General features: G+C 49.5%; 1 protein-coding gene across 1 annotated transcript; it reads right to left on the reverse strand.

Moving 5' to 3' along the window:
• Positions 1-1,658: 1,658 nt before the first annotated feature.
• On the reverse strand, positions 1,659-3,251 carry LOC144117258 (BTB/POZ domain-containing protein 6-B-like). Its single transcript, XM_077651232.1, has 2 exons — positions 3,122-3,251; positions 1,659-2,244 (listed from the first exon to the last, which is right to left on the reverse strand). The coding sequence occupies exons 1-2, from the start codon at positions 3,235-3,237 to the stop codon at positions 1,659-1,661; spliced, it is 702 nt and encodes a 233-aa protein (XP_077507358.1). The 5' UTR covers positions 3,238-3,251.
• Between the last annotated feature and the right edge of the window lie 15,846 nt (positions 3,252-19,097).

Consider the following 19,097-nt stretch of genomic DNA (forward strand, 5'->3'; position numbering starts at 1 on the left):
CCAAAACTGGCATGAAAGTGAGACCAATGTGAAAAGTGGTAGCGCTTTGCCTAAATGCTAATGTAGGACCGCCGTTCATGCCAATTTTTGCCAATTTTCGCCCACTGTTCGCTCATGCTGTTGTCCTGCCTGTTTGTTCGTTTTTGCTTAGGGACTGAAATAAATGATACGAGATACGCGTTTAGAAATAGAGACAAGAAATAATTATACGCTTCATCAGATGTTTCTGAGCTATATAAGACATCCCAATTTGTTCCTTGGAGAATAGTTAGAAATTTGATCACAGGACAACTATGCGACATTAAACAGTGGTCAGAAGGTAAGCTCATAACTACCGGGAAGAAAGTGGTCCTACCGAATGAACTGATTCGAACCAACAACCATGGCCGCAGACACGCTTTTCTTTTCGTGCTCAGGTTTTTGGCCTTTAGCGCTCTCCGGAGTCATCGTCTTGTTTCCTGAGATGCGACAAGACAGCACTGTGAGGACTTTCCGTCGAGAAGGCACGCTAAATGGAACGCAACAGAACTCCGTTGACGATCGGTTTCCTGTTGTTTTTTTGCCCTTCACACGTACGCACGAATACTGAGACACCGTTTCACACCGCATAGAATTCCGCCTTCATCGATATTCGACCGCCGCTGCCGGATTGAACCCGCGTCTTTCGGGTTAGCAGCCGAGCGCCATAATCACTGAGCCACCACGGCGGCGATATCTAAAATAAATTTTCAAAAATTGGGTTGCAGCATTACTTTCTTTTATTCTGCGCCGACGATCTAAGTAACATTACACCTATTCCAACACCCAAAGCTTCAAGTAGAACTCCCAAGATCAGTATGTATTCACCACGACCCACTTCAACGAGGGCGACGTGCTCATCCCACAGCCTCATGTAGCAGCACGTGTTGCTGCAATTATCACGTCATTGCTCCTTAAGGACAGCCCGTGCTGGGAGATGGCGCAGAAAGTTGTGTCCGATTCGGCGGCAGCCACGCAGAGCACGAAGACAGGATTAGAGTTCAAGAAGGCAAGTAATGCGAGGGCTTTGTTCAACCCGGCTCCACTGCAAGAGAATCTTCTTAATGTCGCCTGGAAAAGGCTTTTGGACCACGCACGTGGCTTTACATGGGTAAAAAAGTCAGCGCATGAAAAAGGACGAGACGAAAGATACACCGCGCTTGGGTCAGTGCTTCTCATCCTCATTTTTCGCACTCTCACCCTGTCCACTAAATCACCATCAACCAACTGGTCCCCAGTTTCTCTACTGGGTGTCTTCAAAATTTTATTGAAAAACAGCTTAGCGATGCAGCCGGACAATTATGAACACGATGAGGCACGAGTGCTAAACAAAATATATCCAATGACCGAGTGAGATTCAACTGCGGTACCAAGATTTAAGGAACAAAAACGTTTAACCCGCTTTCTTTATTCATATTGTTTTATCGCTAGGACATGTTACAATGCGAAACGAACGTTAAAGGCGAAAATTCGAGAAAATGTCAAAGGACTAATCAAGCAGGCCTCGCCGAAGGTCGCAATTCCGTTCCAAGCACTAATTTCTGTGAATGTAAATTACATGTCCTTGCATTTCTGAATGAAACGGCGTTTTGTTCCCAAAGCCGCCTTGCACCGGGGCGTGCTATCAACGGACTCCGCCACTAAACGCGCTGTGTGCGTAAGGTGCAGAAATCAGCCGGCATGGGCAGCGAGTCCTCCTCGATGATGTCGCAAAGGATGGCCAGAGATTCCTCGGCGTACAGCATGCCCCACACGTTAGGACCGCGAACAAACTCGGTCACCGTGAGCACGAGAAACCGGAGCTTGAGGAAGAAAGGCCGCACCACGGAATGGAGGCCAGCTGGCTCTCCGCCAACCTTGCCTCTCTCGAGACACTGCCTGCTGCAGCAGGCGTGGACGGCTTGCAGCACCGACATCTCAGGTGCATTGTGCACGTTGTCGAGAATGTAGTTCGCGGTGTAGTGCAGGCAGGATTCGAACGTCTCCGACGCGAGAACGAAGAGGCCATTGTTGTGGAGGACGACCTTGGCGGACCCGTCCGCGCCGTCTTCGCCCATCGTCAGGATGTAGTCCAGAAACGGACATACGTCATCGGGCTCCATATAGCGCTCCACGTATGCGACGCACCTGGCTGCCAATTCAGGCACCATGTATTCGACTGCAGCGCTGCGGGTGCAGGTCGCCTGGTGAACGCTTTCCACCTGGAGCTGTTCACTGTAGAAATACCTGCGTCGCAGAGCAGGTGACCATAATAGGGCCCGTTGTCGTCTTTCAACAGCAAAAGTGTAACAGAATCGTCCCACTTTATTCTTATTTGAATGAGAAGCGGGAAACGCTTCCTGTAGTCTATTGAGATAAAACATAAACGCAAAGCTCTGGTTGTGGGCAGTAATGGTTTCTGGGTGACAGGGTACCGTAACCAGCATGCTATGGAATTAGCGTTCAAACAAGCAGGCCGTTCGCCCAAACGTCGTTTCCTTGATTAAATATCGCCAAGGAAAAAGCCCTTTCCAATAAGTAATCCTTTAACCAAGTTATGAATGCGACATTTGCTGGTTGGAACGTCAATGGATTAGGACACGGCAAAAATCTATGGCTGCTAATGGCAGTGTAATGGAGAACGTCATCACGTGACCTTACAACTTTTATAAGGGAGGCCTGCGGACGATCACAGCAGGGCCGTTAGAGAGAATAACGGCGCAGGCAGCGAGCTTAAGTCTCATAGAATCAGTACGGTAACTGTGGATTAGTGCAGCGTGTGGGCCGTAGGTCAAGCAGGCTTGGAGGACTCAGGGTTCAGAGCCGTACTTCGCCTTGTTTGGCGCCTAACGCACAGCACTGAGTCCTGGTACTCTTCTCTTTCTCGGTATTTGCCATGTTTGGTTTCTCAGCTGGCATTTCAAATTTTGTTTTAGTGATATAGTGTAAACTTATCGCCTTCCCCTCTTTACTTGCATGTTACTTCGATGGCCCCTCTACAGATTTTGATAGAATACACTGCAAAATAATCAAGCTTATATTTCTGCATGTAATACGAATTACAAGCCGTCAAGAGGTTTTGAGCAAAATTCATAAATGAAGCGTGAGCGAGGGGAGGTTCTACCGTAGAAGCCCTTCAACGCCGTCCGGATGCAGGTCCATAATTGTGAGGCGATCTTCTCTGGCGAAGTGCCCAAAAAACATGGCCCTGAAGACGTCGTTCTGCAGGGCCAGGATCATGCGATGCGCTTTGAAAGATGCGTGGTGTTCGGGAAAGTGTTCCCAGTGCACGACTATTTCCACATCGGCAAGCTCCCGTGTGCCGAGATATCTCCACAGCGAGAACTGCGAAAGAATAAATTAGATTAGTTGGCTGCTGCAAACGAGTTATAAATTGTGGTGCCTAACATACGAAACTGACACATGGGCTAAGAGGGACGCCGTATAGTGGCGGGCTCTGAATTAATGTAGACCAGACCGACTGAGGTTCTTACGTGCACTGGCACCGCACAGAGCAGGGGCGCCTTGTGCATTTCACTTCCACTCAAAATGCGGCCGCCGCGGCCAGGATCAAACCCCCATCTCCATGGCGCAAAACGAAGAGACACTGATAAAAGCCGCGTGACGACGGCGATAAGAATATAAAAAGAAACATAAGATTTGTTTGCAGCAATATGTATTTCTTACGAAGAGCCGCCCTTTAAAGCAGCAGCGCTTCCCGATTCACTGCTCACTAAGCATCAATACAATATCAACAATGTAGCAGGTGGTGTCAAAATGCAAACAAAGCACCGAACACGGAGAGTTTTTATGCGCGAAACTCAGATGTCAAGGTATGAGTCTCGGCATGAGTTTCAATTACGTCCGAGTCATCAGGGAACTCTGCAAAAGCAGAATTGAGACCCACAGAAGGAGCTTTTACAGAGGCTGTTTAAAGAAACCCGTGTCTCACGTGCTCATAGCGCTGTGAGCGGGACAATTTTTTTAGTGTCAGGGTAGGGCTGCCCACGCCAGCCGTGGTCACTGAATGGCTCATGGAGATACATACAGTGCAGTGGTAGATACTACGATGGGAGAGATAAATTAATGAAAATTAAGTTCCCCGGCCCTTGTCGCAAAGTATAATGGGCTTTACTATGTAGTAACAGCATGTCGTGGCTGTCATAAAAATATTAAAAAATAATAGGCCTCCATCTGCGCCGCTTTCTCACAAAAGCATCAAAGCAATAATAGATGTTAATTAACATGTCTGTAAGAGAGGACAATTAGCCGCCGCGGTGGCTCAATGGTTAGGGCGCTCGGCTACTGATCCGGAGTTCCCTGGTTCGAACGCGACCGCAGCGGCTGCGTTTTTATGGAGGCAAAACGCTAAGGCGCCTGTGTGCTGTGCGATGCCAGAGCACGTTAAAGATCCCCAGGTTGTCGAAATTATTGCGGAGCCCTCCACTACGGCACCTTTCTTTCTTCTTTCACTCCTTCCTTTATCCCTTCCCTTAAGGCGCGGTTCAGGTGTCCAAAGATATACGAGACAGATGCTGCGCCATTTCCTTTCCCCCAAAACCAATTATTATTAAGCGAGGAAAATAGTAGTTGTTACACCTGTAGGTGAAAATAGAAACGAAGAGAAGAAGCTACGCGAGATAAACCACATTTCCGGGTAGCGTTCCAAGAAAGATTCCCTTACTCTGCCTTAGAGAAGATGGGCAAGATGCGATGCAGGGAAAGAAAATTTGTTTATCGGGAACTGGTTGTGAGAGCTGAAGGCTAAAGAGGAGTGGGAACAGCGGGGAAATTCATGGCGATAGAGTCGATCTCCTATTCAGGCCTCCCTAGAGGGTGAGCACCAGTTCTGCTGAATGTGCATTTCTTGGCCTCCAAACGTACTTCTGTCGCTATTCGACGTCCTCCGGCATCTCTGACCCTCACACACTCAGAACGTAGGGAGGCAGAATTGTCCTATAGAAGGTTACAACTGACTAACGGAAGGACATTGCCGTTGAAGGGGGGCTCTGTAACTGATATATGGCCCTGATTTGTTGTCATTACGTCCCGATCAACCTCCTTGCACCTTTCGGTGTGTATCTGCTAACAGTCTGTAGTGCTTGAACACGATGGCGTATCAGCGATTTTGCTCGCTATGCGTCAGGCTTACCTCAGGCACTGTTTCTGTCCGTATAGAGACAATGACGCGGGTAGAACTGGTCCAGTGCCAGAAGTTGGTGCGTTTGTAGCATCTGTAGCACTGCATTGAAATTGAAAAACAAGGCAGGAGTTTGACACGAGCCACGATTTGCAACCAATTTCTGAGTAGTCCGATGGGTGCCCTAGCTAGCAAGGCTAACGCACATACATGAAAAAAAAATGGAAAAAGTACATCGAGAATATTAGCAAATATACAAAACAAGTACATTCCACAAAGGACACCCTTACATCTGCAAAGCAGTGCTGTCCAGTCGTGAAGAGCGCTGTAATGAGCGCGCGCGCTATATATGGTCTGCCGGTCCACCATCAACCTGGCCATGATGGCTACTAGATGGCGGCATCAGCCAAGATCCACCCACTACTCTTAGCCAGAACCGTATAAGGCGAACTAATTAGCATTAACATGCGAAAAACTGCAATTAGCATAAACGCAACTGATTCATTTTAGAAATTATCCAGCGTTGCGAGCAGCTGCAGCACGAAAAAGAAACCATAAAGCTACTTGCTTTCGGCATTTATTGGGTATGCCCAAATAAAGAAAGTGGCTATATATTGCCGGAAGCTGGCAGTACCTCCTGAAAAACATTATGTCGGCAGTGCCGTCTAATCGGTTCGCTGTGATCACGTGACAAACGCAGCCGCCCTCGAGAAGGATTGTTTTTTTTAATACATGTCAAAAGTAGGACCCTCGACAACATAATTTTGGAGTGGCCATATTCTCCCGGAGCGGGCAAAAATATTGATAGTAGAGAAGCCTATGAGACCCTGCTAAGAAGCCCGGACCCTGAGCTTCAACGCAGCACCATCTATCCGGCGGAAGAGGCAGCTACCAGTCAAGGACTGCTAACCAGTCTCTAACCGCGGACGCGCAACTCCCCGTCTCGCAGTGCTGCGTGCCGGTGGCGGGGAGAAACGTCTTTTCTGATGGACATAAAAGTTATTCGATCAATCAATCTCTGCTCTCGACACGTCCTGGTGTCACCGCATGAAGCGCTTTAAAAAGAAAAAGCCAGCGATTTTTCTGCGTTCTATTTTTCAAAGTGGCAATCAGTGTGATTTTTCATTGCGATTAGTGTTGTAACTGTGCGTCACTGCCGCTGTTCGATGGCCTAATCATAAATGATCACACTTGATCCAGTCGATGAAAACTTAACTCACTGAATTTATTTAGAGTAAGTAGAAAGCATCAATAGCCAACAACTGCACATCTCCCGGAACGTTCGAGCAGTCAGCAGAGCTAGCTGCTCGTCGTTCGGCGTCCGGACTACAACTGAACTCTCCCCACGCCGTCCTAAGCCCCTTCCAACCGCGGCACCTTTGGGAGGCGCCGGCACTCGCTCTCGAACAAAGAACTTCCGTTTTGGGTGGGCCTGCAAGGCTCTTAACTGATTTCTTCAGAAGACCACAGCGCGAGCCTCCAAACGGGGAGAAACGTCTTTTCTGATGAAACTGAAAAGTTGTCCAATCAATCACTGACTCAATCAATCAATCAATCAATCAATCAATCAATCAATCAATCAGGATAAATCAATATGTGTTTCCTCTGGAGCATTGTGAGATTCGTTGGGCTAGATTTGATATCCGTCTACCGACAGCTTTTTGTGATGGGTATTCTGCCAGCAAAATAGCTGGAAAAAAAGAATTCTGTCAGTGTCGTTTCATTGGCTGTGTGCTGTGATGCGACCGGAATCAGGCAATCGGGTCAAACTGCCGGCAAAGTTCCCTGCGGGCTATTTTGCCGGCTGCTGGCACAGTAGTCTCGGCCTTATTTAAATGCGCGCATTTTCCAATTGTGCTTCATTTTCCCAATTTTTCGTCCAGAAGTGACACGAAACTTAAGTTACGCGATAAGGCAAACCGTTAAGTGCTTCGTAGTACAAATACATTCGCATACGGAGCGCCCACGCGATACCAAACAAGGCGAAATAAAGGGTCAGGGGAAGGGAAAGCCGGTTACTCGTAGTATCCAGTAAGAAAGGGCACCTTTTCCACCGACGCCGCACACGAGGGTACCAACGCCAATAACTGGGGCATGAAATCGGCTAGCTGCCATTCGGAAATTTTTTTCCTCCTCTTTTCTGATGAACAGGCCACGGGTATACACGTTCGCAGCAGGAAGGCGCCAACTGAAACACTCTACAGACTTCGGCTTAGTCACAAGCAGAAAGCGCGATGGAGCAGAGAGAGGTTTAGATGGAAATTAGGGAAAGCAGGGTAGATATAACCGGCTGTATCGTAATCTAAAACATCCATTCATGCCTAAAGAAAAACTTCTGTCTAGGATTTCTTTCTTCTTTTTTTTCATCGTGGCAGATGAGCTGCCGGCTTGCGATATAGAGTACTACAATTCATACCAACGGAACCACCTTCCCTCAGGAATGCTTTCCAGCAAACTAGAAGATCGGGTGGTAATCACCGTTTAGCAGTGGGTAAGTCACTTTGCTTCCAATAAATAGCCACGTTTTCAATCAGGCCTGAAGAGATGTTCAATGAAAGAGCACAGCATTGCGATGCTAACGCAGGAAAACGGCTGCAACAGCAATTACGCTGACTTTAGCATGCGAGGCGCCGGCAATGATTCGCGGCCTCGTTCTTAGCGCTGTGCATTTTTATTTTACCTAGTGCAGTCATGTTGTGCCAAGCAGGTGACGCGGGAGCTAGTGGAATCTTTCCGCGTCTTAAAAACTAGACTCTATGTGAAAGATTTGTATATCAGGTTGTCTGTAACGGAGACAGATTTCTTCGAAAAATCGAACGCGATTTGCGTGTTAGTGTTCCGCTCAAAATGCCGGCAGGAGGCGTGTGATTGTGTTGTTCTTGTTTTTTGTACATGTGTAAGTAACAAGCTTTTGGGTAAAAAATATTGCCAGTAGCGCTGTGTCCAGTGGTTTTCTTGTGTCCGTGTCTCGAAGTTTTACTCGAAATAGACGAAAAAAATGCTAAAGCTCAATTTCTGCCCCCATTAATAGACACCTTTAGTATACCGTATTACCGTTTCCTTGACCGGAGTACCGAGAGCCCGCGCGCCGTCACTGCGCATGTGCAGATAGCCTAGAGGCCGCCAGATGGCGCCAGGTACTCGGCAGCTGCAAGGCGTTGGGCAACTGCAAGGCATCTAATACATTGGGGTTTAAGGACAGTGAAGGGAAAGTAGATTTTAGGCTGGTAGAAGCAACCAAGCGAAGGTTATCTGAGTGGCTAAAATCAAGACAAGAGTAAAATTTCATAAGTCATGGCTAGGTGGCTTGAGCCACCGCCCGATTTGAAGGGTTCAACCCTTCCATCCGTCCGTCCGTCCGTCCATCCGTCCATCAATCCATCCATGCATCCATCCGTCCGTCCGTCCGTCCGTCCGTCCGTCCGTCCGTCCATCCATCCATCCATCCATCCATCCATCCATCCATCCATCCATCCATCCATCCACTGTAGGCGCTACAGTGGCTAGCTGCGCGCTAGCCTTCCGCATCGGGACCAATCAACGCATACTTGTTGTCGATGGGCGGGATTCCGGTACTCCGGTCACGGTAACACGGTACACGCTATGCTAAAGGTGTCTAATGTGTCATCACTGCATGCTCCGGGCCGACTTGCGCGATACGCCACGACACAAGCCCCACCTAGCGGTCAACGACTCCCGTACTGCATACTAAGCCTTCCAGGTATAACCGAAATTCACTTCCATTCATGAATACAGTCTGACGACAATCCTTACCACACCACCAGCCTTTTCAAATACTCGATCTTCGTGGGCACTATCAGGCATTGGAATGACGCCATGCTCCACACAATGGTGTTGGGCTCCAAGGGCGTCTGTTCTTTTTTTGTTGGATTGACATTGTGTTGAAGTGGGTTGTGCCACTATGGGTTCAGGGCAGACAGCAAAAGTGGCCGCGTGCGGGACGAGCCAGTGCGCGTACACGATCAAATGTTGGAGCTCGGCTTCGAGACAGTTTAGGCAGTGTGTGGCTGAGTGGCGGGACGTCCTTAGGAGCTCGGCGTTTACCCAAGGCCAGCTAGCCTGCACTGGCCGGGCATTGAGGTCCGGGGTCTAGCTGCCCGCGCAACACCACGCTACCGTACCCGCTGGCTCCAGTCTCCCGGTAGCTAGGCGGCCTACCGACGAGCACCTGCCGCTGACTCCAGCCTCCCGGTAGCCAGGCGGCCTGGCGACGAGCACCTGCCTGCTTATTCCAGCCTCCCGGTAGCCAGGCGGCCTATGGACGCACTCCGGCCTACTGGTACCGGCCTCCGGGTATCCGGGACATTACCGTGAACCGGTTGCTTGCGGATACCTAACCCGGTACCTGCTCTGCCGTGTGCTTCGGCGCCGACAAGGGCTGTCGCACCGGAACCCACAGTAGGACGCTGTTCATTTCGTCATCTCTAGGTTGCAAGTGCCCGGGGTGTATGTGTGCCTGTTAGTGTGCAAGCGGGCGAGCTATGCCTTCGTCCTCGTCGCTCAAGAAAACAGTGTCGTGATGCTGAATGCCGCACAGAGCTCCTGAACGAACCTGTGCACATTATTTAGATCATAGACATGTTCCAAATTTTTTTTGTATTTTCATTGGCATGTAGAGGAGGAAGAGGGAGGGAGGGACTTCAATGGAACAGGACAGGTCTAGCTGGTTGTCAGCCTGGCATGCTACTCCAGGGCCATGTAGAGGTATCCATGCGCAACCAGTGGGATTATCTACTTACTCGCATATTTGTCCAGTAAAATAAGCTGTTCGGCAAAATACTGGCTATCTGCACTTTTACTTTTCCCAAAAAAATAGTCCTATATCGCGCCCCGTTCGTTGCCTTTCGCTGCTTCCAGGTGTTTTTTTTTTATTTCCATGTCAGATAGCGCTTATTTTCTGTATTGAACTAACATTCCTTATGTGTTTTTTATTCTTATTTTTCCACCCTCCTTAGCCATTGGGCTGCAGTATTGATTAAAAAAAATAGATATTATAATATAAGTAGATAAACAGTGTCACGGAAGACAGGGCGACAAAATTCACAGACAGAAGACAGAGTTCGGCAGCTAACCCGCGCGCTACACTTCGTCGTCGTTAGTGTTCCTGTATATGCTCCCACAGGGAGCAGAGTTGCGCTAAGGTCCGCCATTTTGTTCCAAGCTCTGTGGGAAAGCTGCTTCTCGTGTGGCAGGAGCCTCATGAGAAGGCCGTTTAGAAGCACCCCTTCTCATCCTTGTCGGGGCTTCACAATACCCCCTCAGTCGGATAACAAAGGAGACTCTGCTCAAGATGGGAGTGGCTGTCCCCCTCCGGCTCATGTGTTGGGAATGAGCAGACACAGTTTGAAACAAAATACGTCAACGTGATCACGTGATCGCCGCTCCGCGAATAGTGTTACGAGCGGTGAGAGGAAAACGGTCGTGCAACTCTGCTCCCTGCTGGAGCATATCTAGGAACGCTAGTCGTCGTCGGCTTCCAGCGCCACCTGAGACCATAAGGTGGCATTACTCCCCCTCACAAATATTAGCACGAGAAAAGGACGGACAAAGAAGGCGGGCGAAGCGGTCCCACGCGACTAGATGAGCGCAAAGCGTACTACCCATTACCGCGTGAAGTACGGTTTCATGCGGACTACGTGCACGACCTCAGAGTGGGCGACGCCGAGGCTGCACAGTCCCGTCTGGAATAACTTCGTAGGTCACTTCCGTGAAACGGCGCAAAACTCTGTAAGGTCCGAAGTAACAGTACATCAGTTTTTCAGACAAGCCTGGGAGATGTAGCGGGGTCCACACCCAAATTCGGTCGCCGGGATGGTATGTTTCATGCCGATGACGGAGGTCGTAGCGGCGCGCATCCCTGCCCTGCTGCCGCTGAATGTGAATACGGGCCAGTTTACGCGCTTCCTCTGCGTGCTGAGCGAACTGCTTGGCGTCTGGCATGAGCGGGTGGTCATCAGTGCAGCACGGAAGCATGGCATCCAGCATAGTCTGAACGTCACGTCCGTAGACCAGACGAAATGGTGTAAAGCGGGTCGTCTCTTGGGTGGCCGTGTTGTAGGCGTATGTGATGTACGGGAGAATCTCGTCCCAGGTTTTGTGCTGCGAGTCTATGCACATTGCGATCATGTTGGAGATTGTTCTGTTAAGTCTCTTTGTGATCCATTCGTCTGTGTGTGATAGGCAGTGGTTTTGCGATGGCTCGTGTGACCCAGTTCAAACACTTCGCGCATGAGCTGCGCCGTAAACGCCATGCCTCGATCAGTGACTACCACCATGACGCAACACGATTTGCTGCATAAAAAAACAGGGCGATCTCAGATGACGTGCCACGCGGCCCCGCCTTAGTTTCCGCATACCTTGTTAAGTAGTCAGTCGCGACTATAATCCATTTGTGACCGGCCTATCACAAAGGAAATGGGCCCCGAAGATCGATGCCGACATGATCAAACTGTCGACATACGTCAGCAGCTCGGCCCTCTAGATAATCAATGACAGGTCGCAGGTCTGGGTCAGCTCGCTGTCGGGTCTTAAGTTGAAGTCACTGACAACTCCAAGAAAACAACTCTCGTCCTCCATGCTCTCATCGGGTGTGCGCGGAAGTGCGTAAGTGTCTGCGTGCGTCTCGCCAGATTTGTGCACAATAGTGCTGTCGAATTCATGCAGACGGAGGCTCCATCGGGCTAGGCGCCCCGATGGCTCGCGAAGGTTGGCCAGCCAGCACAAAGAATGGTGGTCGGTAACCACTTTGAGTGGACGGCCGTAGAGGTAAGGACGAAATTTGATGGTTGCCCACACAACCGCGAGGCATTCCTTTTTCGTAGTATAAAAGGTTGTTTCAGCGCGAGAGAGCATGCGGCTTGCCGATACTGACACCTTGGGCTCTACGAGTTTCCCGTCGACATGATCTGCTCAACTCCCCCCCCCCCCCCATTTAGTCACCGACCCCGCGAGATAGAGGACTACGTGCCCCAGCAGCGCATGGCGACAATTTCCCAGCGGCAGTCCCGATCTCCGTCTCCGCGCCGACTTTCGACGCAGCCTCAAAGCTCCTCCTGGATGGCGCAGCGACGGTCGCCAAGCCTCCGCCGGGAAAACTTAAGTCGGCGATCTTCAGGGGCGAGGCCCCTGGCAGTCGATGCGAACAAGACCCCCCGATAGTGCGAACAGCGACCGACAGTGACCTAAAGGCGCCGACGGCAGATCCTGAACTCGAAAATGGATTCTCGCTAAATAGACCCGCGCTCCTCGACGGCTATAAGATTAGCGCTTTGGTGGACAATGGCGCTGATTTCTCGATTTTAAGCGGAAAGCTAGCGGCGTTTCTTAAAAAGGAAATGACGGCGTGGTCTGGCACGCATATCCGCACTCCTGGCGGACAAGTCGCAACTCCGCTTGGCCTGTGCACGGCAAGGGTCCAAATTCGCAGCTCTACATTTGTCGTCAGCTGCCCAGTTCTACCAGACTGCTCCGGTGACTGTATCCTTCGCGTTGATTTTCTCCGGGAGTATACAGCTATTACTGACCTCCGAAAGCGCACTGTCACATTTTCGACCGAGAAAGCAGATCATTACATAGATGACAGTCAACGCCGCGCCGCCCTTCGCATTTCTGCCGACAGTGTTTGGATTCCGCCACGTTCCAGTGTTGTTATGAGTGTTTACTGCGATGGAGAACGTCACGGCAAAGCTGTCGCCTAAGGCAACCGGTCCCTTTTTCTCACCCATGGCATCTGCTCAGAGCGAAGCCTCATCCATCTCCGCGATGGCTAGCCTGAACTCCTGGTGGCTAACTTCACTGACCAACCCGGGCATCTTTTTCATGCTACTGCGATCGCATTCGCTGACCCCTTAGCAGAGATTTCTGAATGTTTTGAGTTTGAAGCTGTTGAACCTGTGCGCCCGTCCCTTGACGGCCTTGATATCACGCCGCACCTCTCGGCGACTCGGCAGCGAGGACTCCGTGCCCTCCTACTCGAATACACTAACTCTTTCGCGTCTTCGTCGAAAGTACGGCAAACGGCTCTTCTGAAGCACCGCATCATTACGCCCGACGATGCCAGCCCTATCCGCCAGCAGCCGTACCGTATCTAACCGATGAAACGTGACGTGATCCAAACGCAGGTGAAGGAGATGCTTTCTGGTGGAATCATTAAACTTTCAAGCAACCCGTGGTCGTGACCTGCCGTGCTGGTGAAGAAAAAGGATGGGACCTTCCGCTTCTGTGTTGGTTAACGAAAGCTGAACAACGTCACTAAAAAAGACGTCTATACCGCTGCCCCGTATCGACTACTCGCTCGAGAGACTTCATCGCGTCCAGTACTTCTCCTCAATTTACTTAAAGAGCGGGTACTGGCAGATAGAGGTCGACGAGCGGGACCCCGAAAAAACGTATTTCGTTAACCCTGACGGGCTGTGCGAATTTAAAGTGCTGCCTTTTGGGCTCAGTTCAGCGCCGGCAACTTCCCGGCGCATGATGGATACAGTTCTCGCTGGATTCAAATGGCAAACTTGTTTGGCTTATCTTGATGATGTCGTGTTTGCCGAAACCTTTGCCGAACGCCTTAAACGCCTGCGCACAGTATTAGATGCCCTCCGGTCGGCCGACTTAAAGCTCAAGCCCGAGAAGTTCCTATTTGAGTACAAAGAGTTGAAGCTTCTTGATCATCACAAATGCCACTAGTGTTAAGCCCGACCCCGAGAACACTGCAGCTGTTGCCGATTTTCCCGTTCCTACAACCAAAAAAGTGTCCAACGCTTTCTGGGTCCATGTGTATACTACCGCCGCTTCATAGCCGACTTATCCAAATTGCCGCGCCCCGGTACCGCGTCACGCGCGTTGGTACACAGTTCGTGTGGGCCGCCGAGCCACAGGGGGATTTTGCCTAGCTGCGCAGACGACTACAAACAACCCCTGTTCTTGCGCACTTTGATGAAGAGGCTGACACCGAAATCATCACCGGCACCAGGAATATCGGCCTCGGCGCCGCACTCCTCCATCACCAGGTGGAATTAGATAGTATAAATAGATAAGATAGGCAAACGGACAGAGACCGCAAAATTTGTTTTCAACGCCCAGCGCGGTTTTCACGCCCTGTTTTCAAGATTCCTCACCCAGCATTCCATGAGCATGCTGGATTAAGAATGGCAGAAAAATTTGCCGAAGTTGTCTTGTTGGTAGTGCGAGTCATCTTTCTCAAAAAGCAACGTTCAAGTTTTATGGAAGGTAGTGTAAGGTTCGAGGGCTGAAACCTGCCTTACACCGTCTCTCGCAAACTCTAAATGAGGAATGCAGTCGAGCTCCAACGCACTTGAGCAGAATATTAGAAAAAATAAAACAAAATAAACGATGTTAGTTATACAGCACTAAAAATGCTTAAGATCATTAAAAATTAGCTCTGCCTACAAATAAACCTGCGATATCAATACTAACATTTACAAATAACCCACAACATTACAATGACTAAGATAAAAAATTGGAGAGGACTCTTACGCTCCGTCTTAACGATATGATACGATAGTGTTAATGAGTTAATGCGAATATATGCGGAATTGGTCGAGTTAATGCGAATATATGCGGAATTGGTCATCCTCGACCTTACATTCAAAGATACCTGTGAGTCCTCACAAAACGCCTTCCTCACTGGTGCAGCGGTTAAGCGATGCGCCATTGTCGGGCGATGGCAGACGCTGCCACCGGTGGGGCTTGTGACACCAAAGTTGCTCTCTTCGAGCAATCTATCGCAATCAACCATTAATTTAACATCCACCTGCCACGGAGGACAGTTTGCCCACAATCCGGTGGGCAGGTTGTGTAGATGGCCCACAAATATTGCTTCTCAGGGGGTTGGCCACATGGGCCACCTTACGCTACCCATTTTTCGCTCACAACGACGACGACGCCAACACCGGACTTCTACGTAACGGTGCCTTTAACGCTATTGTGGTAAAGAAATAGATAATTGCACACGCGTAAAAAATAACTCGTTGTAACTAACTCTGGTATACATTAGCATTCACTGTATATTTACAGAATAGATTCTTATTTTTTTAAACTCTTCACTAGCTCCGCTTACACTCATTTACCAAAGATGGCACGATCAAGCGAGGGTGTTTCACAAATGCTAAGAAACCTATACAAAGTAGCCACGCATCATCATTGCACGTCGACAATGTATCCCATTTTGTTCCTGTAGTTGCAGTCCGCTAAAGGAGAAATTAAAAGCAGCAAAAGGCGATACGGATCCGTGTTTCGCTTTGGAGCGTCGGAGAGCACGTCGCATATTCAAGACAGGCACCCAATGCTACTACTTGGGCGCACAGCTATTTTTATGATTTCAGCTAAGTCATGGTTTGTCGCAATAACTTAGAACACTTCATATTTACAGCGAACAGCATATGGTTTATAAGCAGCTCAGCTTTTAGCGCGATTGTGTTAGAGGGGTTCCGTTCGGCGGAGAACCCCTCGTCGTAGTTGGCGGTGGTGTGTCGAGAAAATCGGGATTGGTCAAAAAGTGTCTGATGTTACAGTAGAGCTGCGGAATTGAAAAGTGTTTAAAACACCAGATAAATTGTGAGCATAGCTTCGCAGCATGACTCAATCGTCACTAAAACATAGAAGAATGTAATTTAATTTCCCTGAAAGGAAAATTGAGGTAACTAGAAGGGAATCTAACCTGTTACCTCTTAAGCTGAGTGTCAGACACGCTATCCATATGCATGTTTGCATACCTCGATGCATGTTTGTTTGACATGGTAAAGAGAGGCGTTGCCTGCCTTGTCCGACAGTGGGCTTGTCTGCGAAGTAATATGAAGAGTTCCCAAGCTCACTCAAGGGAGACATTAAGGCTATTACGTCATGCCTTAAAGGCATTGCTATACAGTCCCTCGGAATATAGGAAGTGGAGGTCGGCGATGAGACTGCGCCTGTCATGGCAGCTTGTTTCCTCCGAATTTTTCTTGTACCCAAGGTGGGGTCAAAGACGTATTTACCGAGCATTTCACCCTAAATAAGCTCTCCAACTGTCCTCGATCAGTGTTTCGCGAAACAAACGCAGTGCGCGCTGCTTCTGCTTCTATAAAGGCCTTCACGCTGCAGTGGAAAGCAGCGGGGTTGATTTAATAAATGCATTGGGGTTTAAAGAGAGTGAAGGAAAAGTAGATTTTTGGCGGGTAGAAGCAACCAAGTGATGGTTATCTGATTGGTGGCTAAAATCAAGATAAGAGTAAAATTTCACAAGTGGTGGCTAGGTGGCTTGAACCACCGCACGATTAAAAGGGTTCACCCTAATCCATCCATTCTAGCTCATTCATCTCGATTCACTTCCTTTCTGCTCTCTCCCTCTGTATCCCTCCCCTCTAGGTTTTTCCCGGCGCGACCGCTTGGAAAGAGAATTTACAGACCGCTAACATCGAATTAAAGAAATATAAAGAAAAAAAGCCCAACATTACGGCAACTGCCACCTCCCCGCTTGAAAGGGGACGGTCCTATCTTCCATCTATCCATCCGCTAGGGTGCCGGATGTCCGCTCGCCTCCGCGATTGCCCATCGAGGCACCCAAGTGTGCGCGTTCCCGTCGTCGCAGTATTACGATCCTGCCGGCCATACGGCTGCTGCAGGAAAATAAAGGCCGATCCCGACCTCCCCGGACTTTATGCACGCTTGACAGGACATCTTCAACCGGCCCCGGCATTAGGCGGTTCGTCAATGTCTCTTCAGCGTCGGGCCGTTGTTATCGGAGAGCGTACTCACCACTTTGTACTCCGTCAGTATATTGAGGAACGTGATGAAGAGTTCGTTGAGGTTAAACGACGTATACTGCGTGCTTATCGGTGCGGTGGCCGCCTCGCTGATGTGGGAGTAAGTGAAGCCGTCCATGTACATCTTCAACAGCACCATGGCCTGCACCGTCGCAGCTGGGCTCAAGGACACGACTGCACTTTGCCGTTGCCCAACCCATAATTTGATCCTGCAGAGAAGAGTAACGCCCGATGAGCTCATCGTGCTATCTGACGCAGCCACAGAATGCAGGGATATGGTCTGCCGATTGGCTCGGTACACTCACATATAGGAAGACGAGGATTTTTAAAACCGTCGTCTGCAGAAGCCCGCGATGCGTTTTCGAGACATTTATCGCCGCGCCACGCGAGTTAAGCGTTCCAAACTTCGCAGAACTAGCTATATGAGACTTTATTAGAAGAATTTAATTTTCGCAGACACTTTTGACTAAAGGCGTCTAAATTAGTTGCGGTGCGCGACAAGACGGGACACAAAGGAAAGGACAGAACATGAAGGTCCGCGCGAAGGAGAAATCAGGTTGGTTATCGTTAAACATGGGCGTTCTTGGTAGGTAATCATGAAATACATCGCATTCTTCGCGCGCTCGTTTGCGTCGTGTCCTTTCGTTCCCTGTGCCTGTCTTGTCCACACTGTGTTTATTGGCAACCTACTACGAAACCTATCCGATACGCTACTATACATAGATGTTCACCGATATAACCTACACGATAAGCTTCTATGCATAGATGTTCACCAACCTAGCCTAGAATTTCGCCTCCATCGAAATTCGACGGCCGCGGCCGGGATCGAACCCGCGTCTTTCGGGTTAGCAGCCGAGCGCCATAACCACTGAGCCACCGCGGCAGCTGCAGACTTCTGTCTGCACAGTCTAGAGACTGTCTATAGATAATCTTTAAGAATAGACAATAGGCGATACAAGTCCTATGACATTTTATTCACAATCTATAGATTTATAATCATGCGCGTTTAGTATACATTTCTTATATAACGTCTATAGACTATGAATAGACAAAATAAATATCAACAGTAAGGCAATATAGTCTATAAGACGTATGCAGAGTACCTATACACCATTTTTATAAAGGCGCACCGCCTAATTTAAAAATCCACCACCACAGGAGCAGCTAGGAGGCTGCGACAGTATGGATGTCGCTGACGGAGAGGGCAAGCATATCAGGGGGATTTATAGTGTCACATTTGCCGGTAACGTAATAAAAAAAACAAATTAATAAATTACGTTATGGCCACGAGGGGGATACCAATTCGCGATAGCGCGAACAGATCAGCTTTGCTGGTCGCTGCATTAGACTACTACGCCCCTTCCGCTCCTTTGTTTTTAATTCCCTTTATTCCCAACTGGATCATACAATATGTTGTTGTGCTCGCGCTTCCTTCCTGCTGTTGAGTTCGGCGAATTTGGACATGGGGAGGATTCCCTGAGGACCCCCGCGAGGGTGGCTGAGCCCTCTGGGGGAGACGTGGCTGCAGGAATGCCGGAAGCAGCGACGATAATAGCGTCCTCGCGTCTTCTAAAAGGACTGCCGGAAGCAGCGATGACCACGGCGTCCCCACGTAATCGTTCCGGTCATCAGGCGACGAAGTACAGGATCAGCATTGCCCTCTTCAGTCACGCTGGGGTTTAACAATTGCCCGAGTGCCGCGCCTTCGACAGAGGTTCCACGTTCCGGTCATCGGTACAAGATCTTTCAACCCCTGCTGGGAGACAGTCTGCATTCCTGTGTCACGCAGGCGCCTTCTGGGTCCCCATGGGCGCGGTCCGGACACACGTGCGCACCCGCCTGGTGGCCGCAGCGACGACAACGTGACCGGAGGAGAGCCCCGGTCTTGAGAGATACCCAAGAGTCCCGACTGCTAAGAAGCTCTCTTTACTGAGAGGCACTCTCAGTTGCTCTTACTTGTACATTATGTAAATAGCCTTGTATAAAGTTTTTCAAAGTGTTCTGCCTTCGATCGTCCTCGTCTCTTCTCCGGCCCAGTCACGCTACCTGAATCCCAACAACTGGCGGCAGCGGTGGGATGCTGCTACCTGAATACCAACAATGTACACAAGAAGCACAAGCCAACCAGTGACTGACGTAGGAAAACTAAAATTCTCTTATGGTGTTCAAGGTTTCAATGTACG

The sequence above is a fragment of the Amblyomma americanum genome, chromosome 1 (genome assembly GCF_052857255.1).
Source record: "Amblyomma americanum isolate KBUSLIRL-KWMA chromosome 1, ASM5285725v1, whole genome shotgun sequence".
NCBI lineage: Eukaryota > Metazoa > Arthropoda > Arachnida > Ixodida > Ixodidae > Amblyomma > Amblyomma americanum.